The sequence below is a fragment of the Poromitra crassiceps genome (assembly GCF_964638095.1).
Source record: "Poromitra crassiceps genome assembly, chromosome: 17".
Lineage (NCBI taxonomy): Eukaryota > Metazoa > Chordata > Actinopteri > Beryciformes > Melamphaidae > Poromitra > Poromitra crassiceps.
The window spans coordinates 33,961,877-33,978,761 of record NC_139635.1 but is presented as its reverse complement, the minus strand read 5'-3'; the positions used below and the strand labels follow the sequence as shown (position 1 = coordinate 33,978,761).

The window sequence follows — 16,885 nt, the reverse complement described above, 5'->3', positions numbered from 1 at the left end:
ACATCCACAACTTTATTTGAAGGGCACCGTGGCCAGTTCAAAACAGGGCATGCCAAACTGGCAGTGTGGATAGTTAATTTTAGAAAGGGCATTCCGTCCAAACTGCGGGGCGTCCACGGCACTGCCCGTTTGACCGGGGTGTAATAATTATTGCGTGGGATGACTTGGTGCCCTACGCACAGCACGTGGTGCGTGTGTGCCTAGTGTCGCTGCTGAGGACTATAGTCTATAGAAAGCATTGTGACATAAGCCTTACTTTTATCTACGTGTTCATACACAGAGTTCAGAGCTGGAGATAGCATCCCCAACGGATCTATTTTTCCTATAAGTGAATTGCCAAGGATCAAGAGAAAGGAGGAATCTGACATTTGATATAGTCCAGCACTAAACACTCCTCCGGCATTTCATTAACACTGAGGTTAGTGCAATAGGTCTGCAATCATTGTGACACGTTTACAGGTGACCTCTCTTGCCGATACATTGATTACATTCGCTTTCTCTGCCCGCATTCTCCCAGCTCGCAATCATCTACCAGCAATGAATCAAGATCATGATCTGGTTTCTGGTTCCTCTTTTTTCTTGTTTTTGTTTTTTTTACTTTTTGCACTTTGTGAACTTGTCTACTGTGCTGCAGCCAACTTGAGCGTAATAGCTTCGCTCTACAGTCACTTTTTATGTTCCCTCTCAATGCGGCACAACATACAGTCGTATCAATCAAGTACTAAGTGGCTATTGCTTAGCAACACAGCCTCCGTCTCTGCTATCTACTCTATCTCCAGGCTCTTTACTTTTGATGGACACACACACACATGACACACACATATCATTAGTATAATGACTGTCATTAATCAGTGGCACAGTGTGTCCCTGTCTGGGGGGCGGGGGGGGGGGGGGGGGGGGGGGGGGCGGTTGGCGTGGCGCTGTTCATTTATTTCAGAGTGCTTTTTAGTGCTCCACTCTCTCATTAGTGACCTGAGCAGAGGACCAGAGGAGCGTGTGCTTCACAATGTGAACCATTCCTCACATAATGCTACAGCTGTCCCTGTGCACCTGAGAGCCAGCCATACATCCTGATGCATTAGTCCATTAGGAGAGCGAGAGAGAAGTAGGGAGAGGAAGAGAGAGAGCGAGAGGGAGGGAGAGAGAGAGAGATGAAGAGAGAGAGAAATGAAGAGAGAGGGAGAGAGAGAGAAATGAAGAGAGAGAGAGAGAGGGAGAGAGATGAAGAGAGAGAGAGAGAGGGAGAGAGAGAGATGAAGAGAGAGAGAAATGAAGAGAGAGAGGGAGAGAGAGATGAGGAGAGAGGCTGGTGCGCCAAACATAGCGCCATGGCTAATGGCTATTCTGGAAACAATGTGGTCAAGGTACAGACACAAGCAGGACTGCTGGACTGTGTGTGTGTGTGTGTGTGTGTGTGTGTGTGTGTGTGTGTGTGTGCGTGCGTGTGCGTGCGTGTGCGTGTGCGTGTGCGTGTGTGTGTGAGTGAGAGAGACAGAGAGAAAGAAAGAAAAAATTGAGAGAGAAAAGAGGGAAAGGAAAGCAAACATTTAGTCTCGTCTGGCATTTTCCGGGCTTTCTTTAATTCATAAGGCACTTTAACGTTGCAGCTCGGAATTGAATTATCCCTATCCATTACACACACACACACACACACACACACACACACACACACACACACACACACACACCTACACACACACACACACACATACACACACACACACACACACACACACACACACACAATGCTGTTATGTATGTACTGTATCATCCTCTGTCGTGAAGAGGCTGTAATGCTTTTGTCGAAATATTTGGTGACTTTGGCTCCTGTCATAACATTTTCTGGTGCCTGATCCCCCCCCTCTCTCTCTCTCTCTCTCTCTCTCTCTGTCTCTCTCTCTCTCTCTCTGTCTCTCTTTATCTGAGGAACTTTTTGAAGCTGCCAGGGGTGACTCATCCATTAGAGAGGGATCCCTTGTGCTTTGATGGTGTGTGTGTGTGTGTGTCTGTGTGTGTGTGTGTGTGTGTGTGTGTGTGTGTGTGTGTGTGTGTGTGTGTGTGTGTGTGTACGGTGTGTGTGTGTGTGTGTGCGCGTGCGTGTGTGTGTGCGTGCATTGGGGGGAGTGGTTGTTGTTTGTGTATTTGTGTATGACCTTGAGCAGCACTCAGGGCTGATTGAGCTGAGTTTAAGCAGCAGCAGAGACGACGCGCCGACAGACTGAACGCAGCGATACCATCTCAGGTTTAGCGCATTAGGGCTCTGGCAGGTAGAAGGGCCTGTCGCTCATAACAAGAACCATGAGGTGTGTACAGCTACACATGAGGTTTGTATGAACCATGATGTGTGTACAGCTACACATGAGGTGTGTACAGCTACACATGAGGTGTGTACAGCTACACATGAGGTGTGTACAGCTACACATGAGGTGTGTACAGCTACACATGAGGTGTGTACAGCTACACATGAGGTGTGTACAGCTACACATGAGGTTTGTAGGAATATGAACCATGAGGTTTGTACAGCTACACATGAGGTTTGTAGGAATATGAACCATGAGGTTTGTACAGCTACACATGAGGTTTGTAGGAATATGAACCATGAGGTGTGTACAGCTACACATGAGGTGTGTACAGCTGCACATGAGGTGTGTACAGCTACACATGAGGTGTGTACAGCTACACATGAGGTGTGTACAGCTACACATGAGGTGTGTACAGCTACACATGAGGTGTGTACAGCTACACATGAGGTGTGTACAGCTACACATGAGGTGTGTACAGCTACACATGAGGTGTGTACAGCTACACATGAGGTGTGTACAGCTACACATGAGGTGTGTACAGCTACACATGAGGTGTGTACAGCTACACATGAGGTGTGTACAGCTACACATGAGGTGTGTACAGCTACACATGAGGTTTGTAGGAATATGAACCATGAGGTTTGTACAGCTACACATGAGGTTTGTAGGAATATGAACCATGAGGTGTGTACAGCTGCACATGAGGTGTGTACAGCTACACATGAGGTGTGTACAGCTACACATGAGGTGTGTACAGCTACACATGAGGTGTGTACAGCTACACATGAGGTGTGTACAGCTACACATGAGGTGTGTACAGCTACACATGAGGTGTGTACAGCTACACATGAGGTGTGTACAGCTACACATGAGGTGTGTACAGCTACACATGAGGTGTGTACAGCTACACATGAGGTGTGTACAGCTACACATGAGGTTTGTAGGAATATGAACCATGAGGTGTGTACAGCTACACATGAGGTTTGTAGGAATATGAACCATGAGGTGTGTACAGCTACACATGAGGTGTGTACAGCTACACATGAGGTTTGTAGGAATATGAACCATGAGGTTTGTACAGCTACACATGAGGTGTGTACAGCTACACATGAGGTTTGTAGGCATATGAACCATGAGGTGTGTACAGCTACACATGAGGTGTGTACAGCTACACATGAGGTTTGTAGGAATATGAACCATGAGGTGTGTACAGCTACACATGAGGTGTGTACAGCTACACATGAGGTGTGTACAGCTACACATGAGGTTTGTAGGAATATGAACCATGAGGTGTGTACAGCTACACATGAGGTTTGTAGGAATATGAACCATGAGGTTTGTACAGCTACACATGAGGTGTGTACAGCTACACATGAGGTTTGTAGGAATATGAACCATGAGGTGTGTACAGCTACACATGAGGTTTGTACAGCTACACATGAGGTGTGTACAGCTACACATGAGGTGTGTACAGCTACACATGAGGTTTGTAGGAATATGAACCATGAGGTGTGTACAGCTACACATGAGGTTTGTACAGCTACACATGAGGTTTGTAGGAATATGAACCATGAGGTTTGTACAGCTACACATGAGGTTTGTACAGCTACACATGAGGTTTGTAGGAATATGAACCATGAGGTTTGTACAGCTACACATGAGGTTTGTACAGCTACACATGAGGTGTGTACAGCTACACATGAGGTTTGTACAGCTACACATGAGGTTTGTAGGAATATGAACCATGAGGTTTGTACAGCTACACATGAGGTTTGTAGGAATATGAACCATGAGGTTTGTACAGCTACACATGAGGTTTGTACAGCTACACATGAGGTTTGTACAGCTACACATGAGGTTTGTAGGAATATGAACCATGAGGTTTGTACAGCTACACATGAGGTTTGTAGGAATATGAACCATGAGGTGTGTACAGCTACACATGAGGTTTGTAGGAATATGAACCATGAGGTGTGTACAGCTACACATGAGGTTTGTACAGCTACACATGAGGTTTGTAGGAATATGAACCATGAGGTTTGTACAGCTACACATGAGGTTTGTAGGAATATGAACCATGAGGTTTGTACAGCTACACATGAGGTTTGTACAGCTACACATGAGGTTTGTAGGAATATGAACCATGAGGTGTGTACAGCTACACATGAGGTGTGTACAGCTACACATGAGGTTTGTACAGCTACACATGAGGTTTGTAGGAATATGAACCATGAGGTGTGTACAGCTACACATGAGGTTTGTACAGCTACACATGAGGTGTGTACAGCTACACATGAGGTGTGTACACTGTACAGCTACAGCTACAGATGAGGTTTAATAACAAGAACCATGAGGTGTGTACAGCTACACATGAGGTTTGAACCATGAGGTGTGTCCAGCTACAGATGAGGTTTGTAGGAATATGAACCATGAGGTGTGTACAGCTACACATGAGGTGTGTACAGCTACACATGAGGTGTGTACAGCTACACATGAGGTGTGTACAGCTACACATGAGGTGTGTACAGCTACACATGAGGTGTGTAGGAATATGAACCATGAGGTGTGTACAGCTACACATGAGGTTTGTAGGAATATGAACCATGAGGTGTGTACAGCTACACATGAGGTGTGTACAGCTACACATGAGGTGTGTACAGCTACACATGAGGTGTGTACAGCTACACATGAGGTGTGTACAGCTACACATGAGGTGTGTACAGCTACACATGAGGTGTGTACAGCTACACATGAGGTTTGTACAGCTACACATGAGGTTTGTAGGAATATGAACCATGAGGTGTGTACAGCTACACATGAGGTTTGTACAGCTACACATGAGGTTTGTAGGAATATGCTTTTCTTCTTTTGTTTGTCTTTTTTACAGTCTACAACCGTTGACTTGTAGACTTTTTTTGTTGCACAATCCGTGTCTCAGTTGTCTCAAAGCCTTTTATCTGCATCTCCCTTTCATGACTGAAATGGACTGAAGACTGAAGAGCAATCCATAATGGAGATCAGTCATTCCTTGGCCCAATGCCCAATCTGTCTACCAAATGTCATGAAAATCTGTTGAGAGGTTTTTCACATATCTTGCTGACAGACAGAGAAACAAACCAACTAGTGACAAAAGCAAACCCCCCTTGGTGGATATAGGCCCCTATCGTTGCATCGGCCTAGTTTCTACGCCGAGCGCCTGGCGCAGTGGGCGTGGACCAGCGCACTTGATATCTTGGTCTTGGCGCTACACGCAGCCTAAAGCATTACAACCACGCCTTTTAAGCATAAAATTATGCACCGTCATGCTCATTGGATAAGTGCAATAAACGAATCGCACGCTTGCCTTTTAAGCTCCAATTCCAGTGATCCAGCAAAACCAGACAAAAGCCAAGCGCTCTGCCCCCCCCCTCCCTTCATCCAGTCTGTCTGTCTCCATATATAGGCTATTATTCCATATTATTATGCTTCTCAAACCAATCTAACTGCAGTTTAAATACTGCAAGCATGTAAATACGCTACACTATAGCAAGATCAAAGTGAAAAGAATGTTCTAAAGGCATCAGCTAGAAAAATATAGCCTATCCCTATATGATGAGATTAATTTTATATTGGTGAAAGTTTGTCCAGAAAGATATCGTTTTCTCTCCCCTGCTGCAGGTAGAATGATGCACATAAATATACCCTACATTATGTAAAGTCATTGCATAAATGTGTTTTTATTGTAAAACTAAATGTGAAGTAGGGCCAAGTTATTGGAGCGGACATCACAGTATAGCACATGACGCGTTCCGCTGTCACTTATCTAAATCACGTTAAATCCACAAGAGATATATATAGGCCCAGGAGGACATATATGTTTCACATAGGGTGGTGTATTCATTTCGATGTTTCATTTGGTCCAATATTGAAATGTGTACAATTGCAGGTTGTGTTATCATTACACATTAATTTAGATCGACCTTTTATATCTATTTCGCCTCATTTGGTTGCTATTTAGTAGCGAAATGGAGAAGCACAATGCATGCTGGGACATGCCAGGCAACTTACAACTTATTTTTCCTATATGGGAAGTGTGTTGTGCCTGTCTAAGCGAGGGAGTCAGAGAGAGAGAGAGAGAAGGGTGACAGAGAAGAGGCAGAAGAGCACTGGCGCACTGAATAGGCCTGGTTTCAGAGAGAGACAGAGAAGGGTGACAGGGGAGAGGCAGAAGAGCGCTCCTTCCAACTGGCGCACTGAATAGGCCTGGTTTTCAAAAGCGCAAAGCGCTAAATTTACGCCAGGTGGGAAGATATCAGTACGCCAAGATTTAAGGCCGACACGCCCATTCTGGCCCATTCTGGGACTGCGCCACGCCCATTCGGCCTAAAGCGCATTTGGCAGCGTAAAGCCATATTGATATCTTCCCGAAGCAGGCGCAAGGCACGTTTTTTTGCGTTTAAGGCCCGTTTTAGCGCCGAAGGCCTGTGGGAGAATAGGGCCCATAATGTGTGTTCCTAGTTTCTTGCTTTGGCCCCGTTTCAATGTGAACAACTCTCAATGTGAACAACTCGAGTTATGCTTACACAGGTTTTCATCGTTGGTGCGGGCTGTCTTAACTATTCACTGTCAGCATGTTCTGTATGCGTTTGTATGTTTTCTCTTTCATTTTGCTGCAACTTTTATAAGCTACAGCCGAATCATACCATGCTTATGAATAGGGGTGGGACAAAATATCGATATATCGTGATACTTCCTCTTGCGATACATTATCGATACACTGGCACCCGTATCGTGATGTGATGCCATATTGTGAAATTTGATCCTGAAATGTGTATTTTTTTGCATTCTTTTTTGCATGAATCTTTTCTGTAAACTTAATTTACACAGATTGAAAAGATTTTAGTGAGAAATTATTTTGTAACCTTCCTTTAAAAATGTTAACTTCACATGTGGAGTCGTGGACAAGTTGCATTCAGTGTGTGTTAAAGAGGCACTATACAGTCTGCACCAATAAATACATCATTCCTGCTTTTTGCCTTTTTATTTTTTCCTCTTCAGTACACAAATATCGTGATGTATCGCAGATGAAATTTCTTGCGATGTATCGATTACCGCAGAATCGCTGTGTATTAGTGATACCATCGTTATCGAAAGCAAAGTATCGCGATAGTATCCTATCGTGAGTTTACTCTGCGATTCCCACCCCTACTTACGAATGCCATTTTGTTTTGCAGACGTCAACATGGCAGGAGAGCCCAAACCATACAGGCCCAAGATGGGCTCCAAGAGGCCTCTCTCCTCCCTCTACAGGTCGGTGTGCGAAAAGCACCTCTCTTCTTGTACTGTATCGGCTTGATATGACTTTGCTGACCTACTTTTCCGCGTTATACTTACCTTCTGGTGGCTGTATTTATATAAACATCTGCTAAAGAGACTCTGTACTGTATAGCTCCAGTGGTAAAGCCTGGGAGAAAATGGTGCTTAAGAGTTTCCTACCTGGGCCACGCACACTAAACGCCATACCAATCTTCAGCTGTCCATCAAATATACTGACTATACTGACTTAAAGTTATAATCCATCAGTTTTGTTCTCTTGAGTGACACCTAAGGTGATGAGTGGTAATTGCAGGTGAGATCCAAAGTGTTGTATTAGCAGAAACCGGGAAAAAAGGAGCTTGTTATCCCACTTCAGTGGTCAGGAACCTACAGAGTGAGTTTATTGTGTTAGCTCCACCCAACCTGTGTCACCACACACACACACACACACACACACACACACACACACACACACACACACACACACACACACACACACACACACACACACACACACACACACACACACACACACACACACACACACACACACACACACACACACACACACACACACACACACACACACACACACACACACACACACACACACACACACACACACACACACACACACACACACACACACACACACACACACACACACACACACACACACACACACACACACACACACACACACACACACACACACACACACACACACACACACACACACACACACACACACACACACACACACACACACACACACACACACACACACACACACACACACACACCAAGTTCATAAATGCTGCAATACTGAAAATGTAAAGGTTTCCATCACTGGGCCATAGGCACAATCACCATTGTGTTAACTCACTATCACATAGTTGGTGACTTAACATATATTTATTTAGATGAAAATCTTTGAGATTATAACTTTAATGTACGTAAAAAAAAGCAATAAACTGGTCATGTTTTTGTCTTCACAGCGGCTATGAGTTTGACTACGACTACTACAGGGATGATTTCTACAGCAGGTATGCCAAAAAGATGGTCGAGTGTGAGGGGTAAATAATGCCGTAGACAGTCTGTACTCTGTACTTTCTATCCCTTTCTTACTTTGCAAAATTCCAAGTCCCCCTCTCCTGATATTTTGCCCTTCAGTACACCAGCCCCCCCCCCCCTCCTCCAGCCCCCCCCTCCTTCTCCAGCCCCCCTCCTCCTCCAGCCGCCCCCCCCCCCCTCCTTCTCCCCCTTTCCAAGACAGCTGCTTACATAAAGACGAGTTTTGAGCGGAATAGCCCCATTTCCATCTGAGGCAAAGTAACTACATTATCCTAGGCATAATGAATGTCATATTGGGGAAGTTTTTATTCCTCTCCATTGGGCTTACTAATGATGCTTTTATCCGCATAGGCGAGTACTGAATGTCAGATAGTCCCCGGGCTGGTCATTTACGCCGGCAAGGCAGAGGATGTGTCTTCCCTCTGACATTTTCATTGGTTTGTTTACTTCCTCTACTTTGCAGTATCCCTAAAAGTCCAAGCCTTCAGCTTTGAGTCATTATTGTCATTATGGCAATTTGGCACGTCTTAGACTCAGGCAATGAGGAGGGGGATTTGATGGAGTGAGCGTGGCATTGTTCAATATGTACCACTGTTGTTCTATTGGGCGCTTCATAAGTGCTTGTTGTTGCTGGAGTGATGAACAACAATGAGGGACTGCATGAGTGTAGCACGCAATTAATGTAATAAAAACCCGATCATTACATGGGAGGGAGCCAAAGCAGTGCTACGGGGACACATAATAGCATATTCCTCATATAAGAAAAGACTGAAACAACAAAAACAGAAGATACTGGAACAACAAATACAGCTTTTGGAAGAAGAATATGAAAAGACAGATGAATTAGAGGTTAAAATTGAATTGAAAAAGAAATACAAAGAGTTGGATGGAATTCGGACAGAGGAGGTGGAAAAGCTAATGACATATGCAAAACAGAAATATTATGATGGAGGACCAAACTCATTAAAACTTTTAGCATATAGACTTAAGAAACAAAGTCAGAAAGCCTATATTTCTAAATTAAAGATGGGAAACAGCCCGGAAATAGTGACCGGAAAAGAAGAAATAGCAGAGGAATTTGCTAAATACTATGAAAAACTTTATAAAGATGAATCAAACCAATTAAATTTAGAACAAATGAAAATATTTCTTGATAAACTTAATTTAAAACAGGTAACTGAAAGTATGAATGATGAATTACTCAAAGAAATTACAGCAGAGGAAATATTACAACAAATAAAGAAATTAAAAATGAGCAAAACACCGGGAGATGATGGGTATACCAATGAATTTTACAAAACATTTATAAAACAGTTGACACCATTACTTTTACGGGCTTATAACTTCGCACTACAGACTGGAACATGGGCAAATACGTGGAACTCATCTATAATAACAGTGATTCATAAGGAAGGCAAAGACGCTACAGAATGCTCCTCTTACAGGCCAATATCATTATTGAACACTGATCATAAAATCATAACTTCAATTATAGCCAATAGATTAAAGGACATAGTACCTCATATAATAGATAATGATCAATGTGGCTTCATATCAGGTAGGCTGCTGTCAGACAATATTAGAAGGACTTTAAATATAATAGATTATGCTCAGAACAATGACATGAATCTTTTACTTTTAACATTAGACGCAGAGAAAGCCTTTGACCGGGTCTTGTGGCCCTTTTTATTTTTAATTATAAGGTATTTTGGCTTTCATGAAAAATTCAATATGTGGCTCCAAGGAATGTATAAAAACCCAATGTCCAGAGTAAAGGTGAATGGCACATTATCTAGGAGATTCTTAATCCATAAAGGGACAAGACAGGGAGATCCTCTCTCACCTATTATATTTGCTATTTGTATAGAAGCACTTGCTGAAAGTATACGGAAAAATGATAATATTAAAGGCGTAAAGATAAAAGAACAACAACACAAATTAGCATTGTATGCAGATGATGTGATCATTTACTTAACATCCCCAGATCAATCCCTGCCAAACTTAATGGAATCAATCTCAGAATACAGCAAGCATTCAGGTTATAAATTAAATGAAAATAAATGTGAAGCACTAACACTTAAAAAACAGATACCACCAGAACTTAAAGATAGATATAAGTTAAAATGGGACCTAAAGAAGATTAAATATCTGGGAATATATCTTACTGGAGACATACACACATTGTATAAAGATAATTATCAAGTTTTGGAAAATAAAATAAAACATGATCTTAATCGATGGAAAATGATGCCAGAATCAATATTGAGTAGAGTAGAAACCATCAAAATGATGATTCTTCCACAATTTTTGTTCCTATTTCAAACTTTACCAATACCTATACCACACAATAGCTTTAATATATGGAATACAGTGCTCTCAAATTATATCTGGAACTACAAAAGAAAAAGGAAAAAAATCACCTTATTAACCCAACCTAAAGAAAAAGGCGGCCTTAGTTTTCCAGACTTAAAGACTTATTTTCAAGCTACTCAAGTAGATATTATAATGAAATGGATGAATAAAGGAGTAACGACTAAATGGAAATTAATCGAAGAACAATCAGCATTAATAGCAATTGGAACACTACCCTACATAAATCGAAATGAAATGCAAAAATACAGTGGAAATAATATATGCTTAGAAAATACATTAATAAACTGGAAATATATTCGCAAAACATATAAATTAGACAAAGATTGCATATATTTGAGAGAAATTGCGAAAGATCCAGATTTTTTGGCTAATAAAATGGATAATGTTTTGGATGTATGGGCAGGGAAAGGCTTAGAAATATATTCACAGCTGATCACAAATAACATAATGGACTCATTTGACACATTAACAATAAAATTTAATATAGATAATAATAATTTTTTTAAGTATCTACAAGTAAGGAGCTATCTCATGAAACATCACAGACAAGCACAGGGTCAGATAATACACAAGCTATTACAATTTATAAATAAAAATAGAATCAGTAAAAGTAGCAAAATTTCAAAACTATATAAAATCTTACAGGAAACAAAGATGGATGAAGATAATACCAAAGAGAAATGGGAAACAGAATTGGCAATACTAATTTTGGAGGATGATTGGACAAATGCATGTAAAAGAATATTTAAGACAACACAATCAAAATATTGGAAAGAATTTGCTTGGAAAGTTATTATGAGATTCTTCTTAACACCAAAAATTACTTCAAAATATAGTATATCAGGTAGTGCAGAGTGCTGGAGGAAATGCACGGAACAGGAAGCAAATCATGCACACATCTTTTATTTCTGCCCAGTATTGAGAACCTTTTGGGGGACAGTTCAGGAAAAGCTCATAGATATCTTCCACTTAAAGAAGCCGCTACAACCACTCAACATAATATTAGGTATCATTCCACTAGAGATAGAGATCGAAGGAGATAAGTACCTATATACAATAATTCGTATAGCAGCACTAAAACAAATTACACGGAACTGGCTGGAAACTAAACCACCAACTATTAATAAATGGAAACTAACAGTTGAAGAGATTAAAAAAATGGAAGAAATCACATACAAATTGAGGAATAGAGAAGATGAATTTGAAAGAAACTGGAGTGGGTGGCCCCTGGAAATAGGAGTGGAAAATTAAAACAAAACGTTGCTCATTTCGGGTCTGGAGGTGGCTGGATTCCTCCACCCGTTCACGCTGGGCCTGTGGGCGCGACCAATATCCAGAGGTCTTCTCTGGGTGCTGGTCGCGCTTGGAGACCAAGTGTGGATGAAAGGTGATTAGGGTAATGAGTGCTGCAGGTTCCCCCCCCCTCCCCCCCGTCCCTATATTTACTTTGGTGTGTGTGTGTGTGTGTGTGTGGGTGCGTGCGTGCGTGTGTGTGTGTTGGTAATTAAATGTTTATTTCTTTTGTTATTTTCCTCCTTTATTTTTTTATTTTTTATTTTTTATTTGTTATTTTATAGTTTTTCTTTCTTCACATTTTTGGTGATGTACACAAAATATATACAAATTATAAATGTCGCAGGATGAATGGAACAATGAAAACATGTTGAATGTCAATGATATACCTGCAATAAAGTATTAAAAAAAAAAAAAATCCCGAAAATTTAATAACGCTTGCAAATGTAATGAAATTGGCACTTAGCTTAATCTAAAATGTAATAAAACTCAATAATGCAATAACTTGATCAATAACGTAATAAAATGTCCTGACTGATATTGTAATAACATTTTACCGATAATGTAAGGGCAAGTCAGTCTAATCTTAACTGCCATTTAGGCTACAGTAACTTCTCTTCAACTACTCTCCTTAACAACGATCTGGTAAATGTAACCTGTACGGTGTGATGTGATCACATTATAATGTAAAGTACTTCAAATCGTAATTTACAGTGAATGAAATTAGGACATCACGTAATGGGGCGCGGTGGGGCACGGTGGCTCAGTGGTAGAGCTGTCGCCTCACAGTCAGAAGGTCCTGAGTTCGATTCTCGCCTGGGACACTGTGGGCGCTGTGGTTGTGTTCCCCCCCATATCTTCAGTGCCTACTGCCCAGGTGGGGTATCTTGTCGTAAGGGCCTTTCTGTCTGTGTGGAGTTTGCATGTTCTCCCCGTGCTCCCCCAGGGGGTTCCTCCGTATATAACCCCCCCACTAAAAACATGCAGAAGATCAGATCGTCATCGTCATCCGACCAGTGACAACAACATCCGAAGTTGGTCCCCGGGCGCTGTACGAGAAAGCGACCACTGCTCCTGGCCTGCCCCCTGGAGGAAAGGACAAGCCTGGATGGGTCAAATGCAGAGGACATATTTCACCGGCCACCATCAGCATGAGTGTGTGTAGTGGCCGCATGCATGTGTTGTAGTGTGTTGTGTGACAATAAAGACGGGCTGCCGTCTGAAAAAAAAAAAAATCGTTTTAATGACATCAGGACATTTTATTACATTATTGGGTTTAATTATATTGAAAGGTACTAGATTATCGGTAAAATGTTATTACAATATCAGTCAGGACATTTTAGTACATTATTGTTAGTTATTACATTATTGGGTTTTATTACATTTTCGATCAAGTTAAGTGCAAATTTTATTACATTTTCAGGCGTTATTGCATTTTCAGGAAATTATTACATTATTGGGTGCGAAATGTGCCAATAATAAAGCCAGTTATAACTCTCCCTCCCCCCTGGAAAAAGTCATACAGTTTTGCTTCCTGGATTACCTTGGTAACACATCTTTCTAAGATTTCTCCAACTCTGCTTCTCATGTCTCTTCAGACTCTTTGAGTATCACGGTCGTGTCGTTCCCCCGACTCGGGCTGTGATTCCGATCAAACGCTCGCGGCTCGTCGTCCCGTCCACGCGCAGAGCCAAATCCTCCTTTCCAGTCAGGACCTGCTCTTCCTCTTCCTCCTCCTCCTCTTCCTCCCCTCGAGCGCTCACAGGCCCTAAACGTACGTTTCTCTTTCTCTCTTTGCCTCCTTTCCGTTCTTCTATTCCACTCTTTCTTTCTGCATTCCTTCACTCTCATTGTTCAGATGGGCTGTGCTCACTGCTGCTAATCTATATGCTTCCCATACTGTTACTACAAGACAAATGGTGCTGGGTCCCCTAAACCAGTAGTTCTCAAAGTAGGGTCTGGAGAGAGACCCCCAGGGGTCCTTGAGAGGGGTTCCAGGTAGCCTGGGTGAACCCAGCCTTCAACGTGACGTCGCAGACATGTCTGTAGCATGACTGATAGTACATGCTGGTCACGTGGATGCTGGGTTTACCAAAGCAAAACGGGTGATCATTTATTTTCACTATAATATCATCGATAAGTAACACAATTACAGAATGTATGATTGTTTTGGTCATGGATTTCATACACTTTCAGTAATAAAACATCAAAAAGCAAAAATCCTATGATGGGGACCCTAGGACAAAATCGTATTAACTGGGTGTCTGTGGTCAGTTTATAGGGGTCCTGGATGAGAACCACTGCCCTAAACTTTGGTTTCCACCCCCCACCCCACCCCATGCCCTCATTGCCCTTTCATTGACCATGCCTCAACCACATTCATGAAGATGAACTTGCCAATTAAAGGAGCACTCCGCCCATTTTCAACCAGCTTTGTATCATTAGAACATCAGTAGTATATCAGAAAACTGTAAACGGTTTTGAAGTCTGTCATTTAATTTGACAGTTATTGAGTGTTAAAGTGTGGACCAGTGACATCACTGGTCCATGCTAACTCAAATTAATAACTCATTAACTCAAATCAACTCTCAATAACTGTCAAACTAGATGAATGATGAATAGTTTGACAGTTATTGAGAGTTGATTTGAGTTAATGAGTTATTCATTTGAGTTAGTGTGGACCAGTGATGTCACGGGTCCACACTTTAACACTCAATAACTGTCAAATTAAATGACAGACTTCAAAACCGTTTACAGTTTTCTGATATACTACTGATGATGTTCTAATGATACAAAGCTGGTTGAAAATGGGCGGAGTGTTCCTTTAAGTAGGGATGGGGTGATGTGCTTATATCACCATACAATTCAACACACGATATGGGCGTCCTGATTTGATACAGCCATGATACAACGTAATAATTAAAGACTCAATGGCAACAAAGTCTGACTTATGCAGAATTATGTTTATTTCTGAGAGACAAAACCTTCTAGCAATGACATTAGCTTGCTAGAGTGTAAACAATAAAAAAATGTCATTACAAAGTACAAAGAAATTATGGATGTTATGATTTCTGATGGACAAGCCGGGCCATTTGTGATTACTGTAGCAAAATAAAATATAGATAATATCACGATTAATTTTTCTGCCCTACGAGGCTTCTTGTCACTTTTTTGTATTGCGATATATTGAATTTTTATTTATCGTCCCATCCCTACAAGTAAGACATGTAGTGCAGTAATTCTTGCTTGGTTCATTCTTTGAGAGAAAGAAACCATAGACACAGCCACTGTAGGAATATGTGACCTGCTCTGACCAAATCCGTTGCATGTCACACATTTGTATAGAAACGTGATTTTATGAGAAAATATTGATTTTGGCTATTTTGGGTTTTCGGCAGATTTTAGTAAAATAAAGCCTTGGCTTTTATTCTGTGTAAAGACTACTGTCAAATTTGAACGCGAAATATAGTTTTGAAGCTCATAAAGGTAGGGTGACAAGTAGTCTGACTCACTGGAAGCAGGTCTAAACTCTGCCATTGGCTTGATTGATTGATTTTATTGATTTTATTGATGGATATAGAAGACAACAAAATTCAAGGGAGGACATGTAAAAGTGTCAACACTTATTTCCAACATGGTCCCTCTCTGGTCTTATTTACTTATCTCTCTGACCATTTCAGTCGGAGCGAAGGGAAATCCTTGCGTGTCGCTCTCAAATGCCACTGCCGCTGCGAAACAACAAAAACAACGTTGCTACACGTGCTTTTTCAACCGTCGCTGGACGCTTGTAAAGATAACAGAGCCTTTTCCCCCCGCTATACCAGAGTGAGAGTAAGAGGCGCCAGACTCTCTCCTGTGCTGGAACAGGGCGAAATGGAGATAGTCTGGCAAGCGACACTAGGTGACAAGCAGAACTACCTTACTTTGTCATACTTTGAAGTTTAGGGCTGTTTTTCCTCAAAAACATCTTGAAACAGTCAAAACATAAAGGGGTGCATCTCACTCAATCTTTGGAGTATACGATGATAATTTTGATATCACCAGAAAGCTGACATTCTCCTCGTTTCAACAATGTATAAAACTCAAAATCTGTTTCGGGGGGGGTCAATGTGACTGATTTTGATCGAGCAGGTCACATATATCCAACATAATATGTGCAAATATCACATTAATTATGCTTTTTTTACTTTATTTACAGTCAAGACAGACCAGCTCCTAACGATCAAAAAGGAGCTGTCACAGATCAAGACCAAGATCGATTCTTTACTGGGAAGGCTGGAGAAGATTGAGAGGCAAAATCGTTCTGATGCCGGTATGATATGAAGGAGGGGAGGGGGAAAAGAAGCTGCCTGTTGGAAGATATGCATATATACTGTACTGTACATGAGGGATAGAGAGAGAGAGAGAGAGAGAGAGAGAGGGAGGGAGAGGGAGAGAGAGATCGAATTGAACTGAGAAATGCACGCTGGGTTTCAAGAGAGCTGAGGGCAAAGTGATTCAGAAAATATCAAGGATTTGTATGGTGGTTTGTCTGACAGAGAGATTAC

General features: G+C 41.7%; 1 protein-coding gene across 1 annotated transcript in view; it reads left to right on the top strand.

Annotated features, from left to right (window-relative positions):
• LOC310792360 (RNA-binding Raly-like protein) overlaps nucleotides 1-16,661 on the top strand; it is a gene marked incomplete at both ends in the record, with an annotated part of 35,774 nt that extends 19,113 nt beyond the window's left edge. The window contains 4 exons of the mRNA XM_083654082.1: nucleotides 7,517-7,592; nucleotides 8,597-8,644; nucleotides 13,937-14,112; nucleotides 16,537-16,661. Coding sequence (XP_083510208.1) covers nucleotides 7,517-7,592; nucleotides 8,597-8,644; nucleotides 13,937-14,112; nucleotides 16,537-16,661 — 425 coding nt within the window. The remainder of the gene's footprint in view (nucleotides 1-7,516; nucleotides 7,593-8,596; nucleotides 8,645-13,936; nucleotides 14,113-16,536) is intronic.
• Between the last annotated feature and the right edge of the window lie 224 nt (nucleotides 16,662-16,885).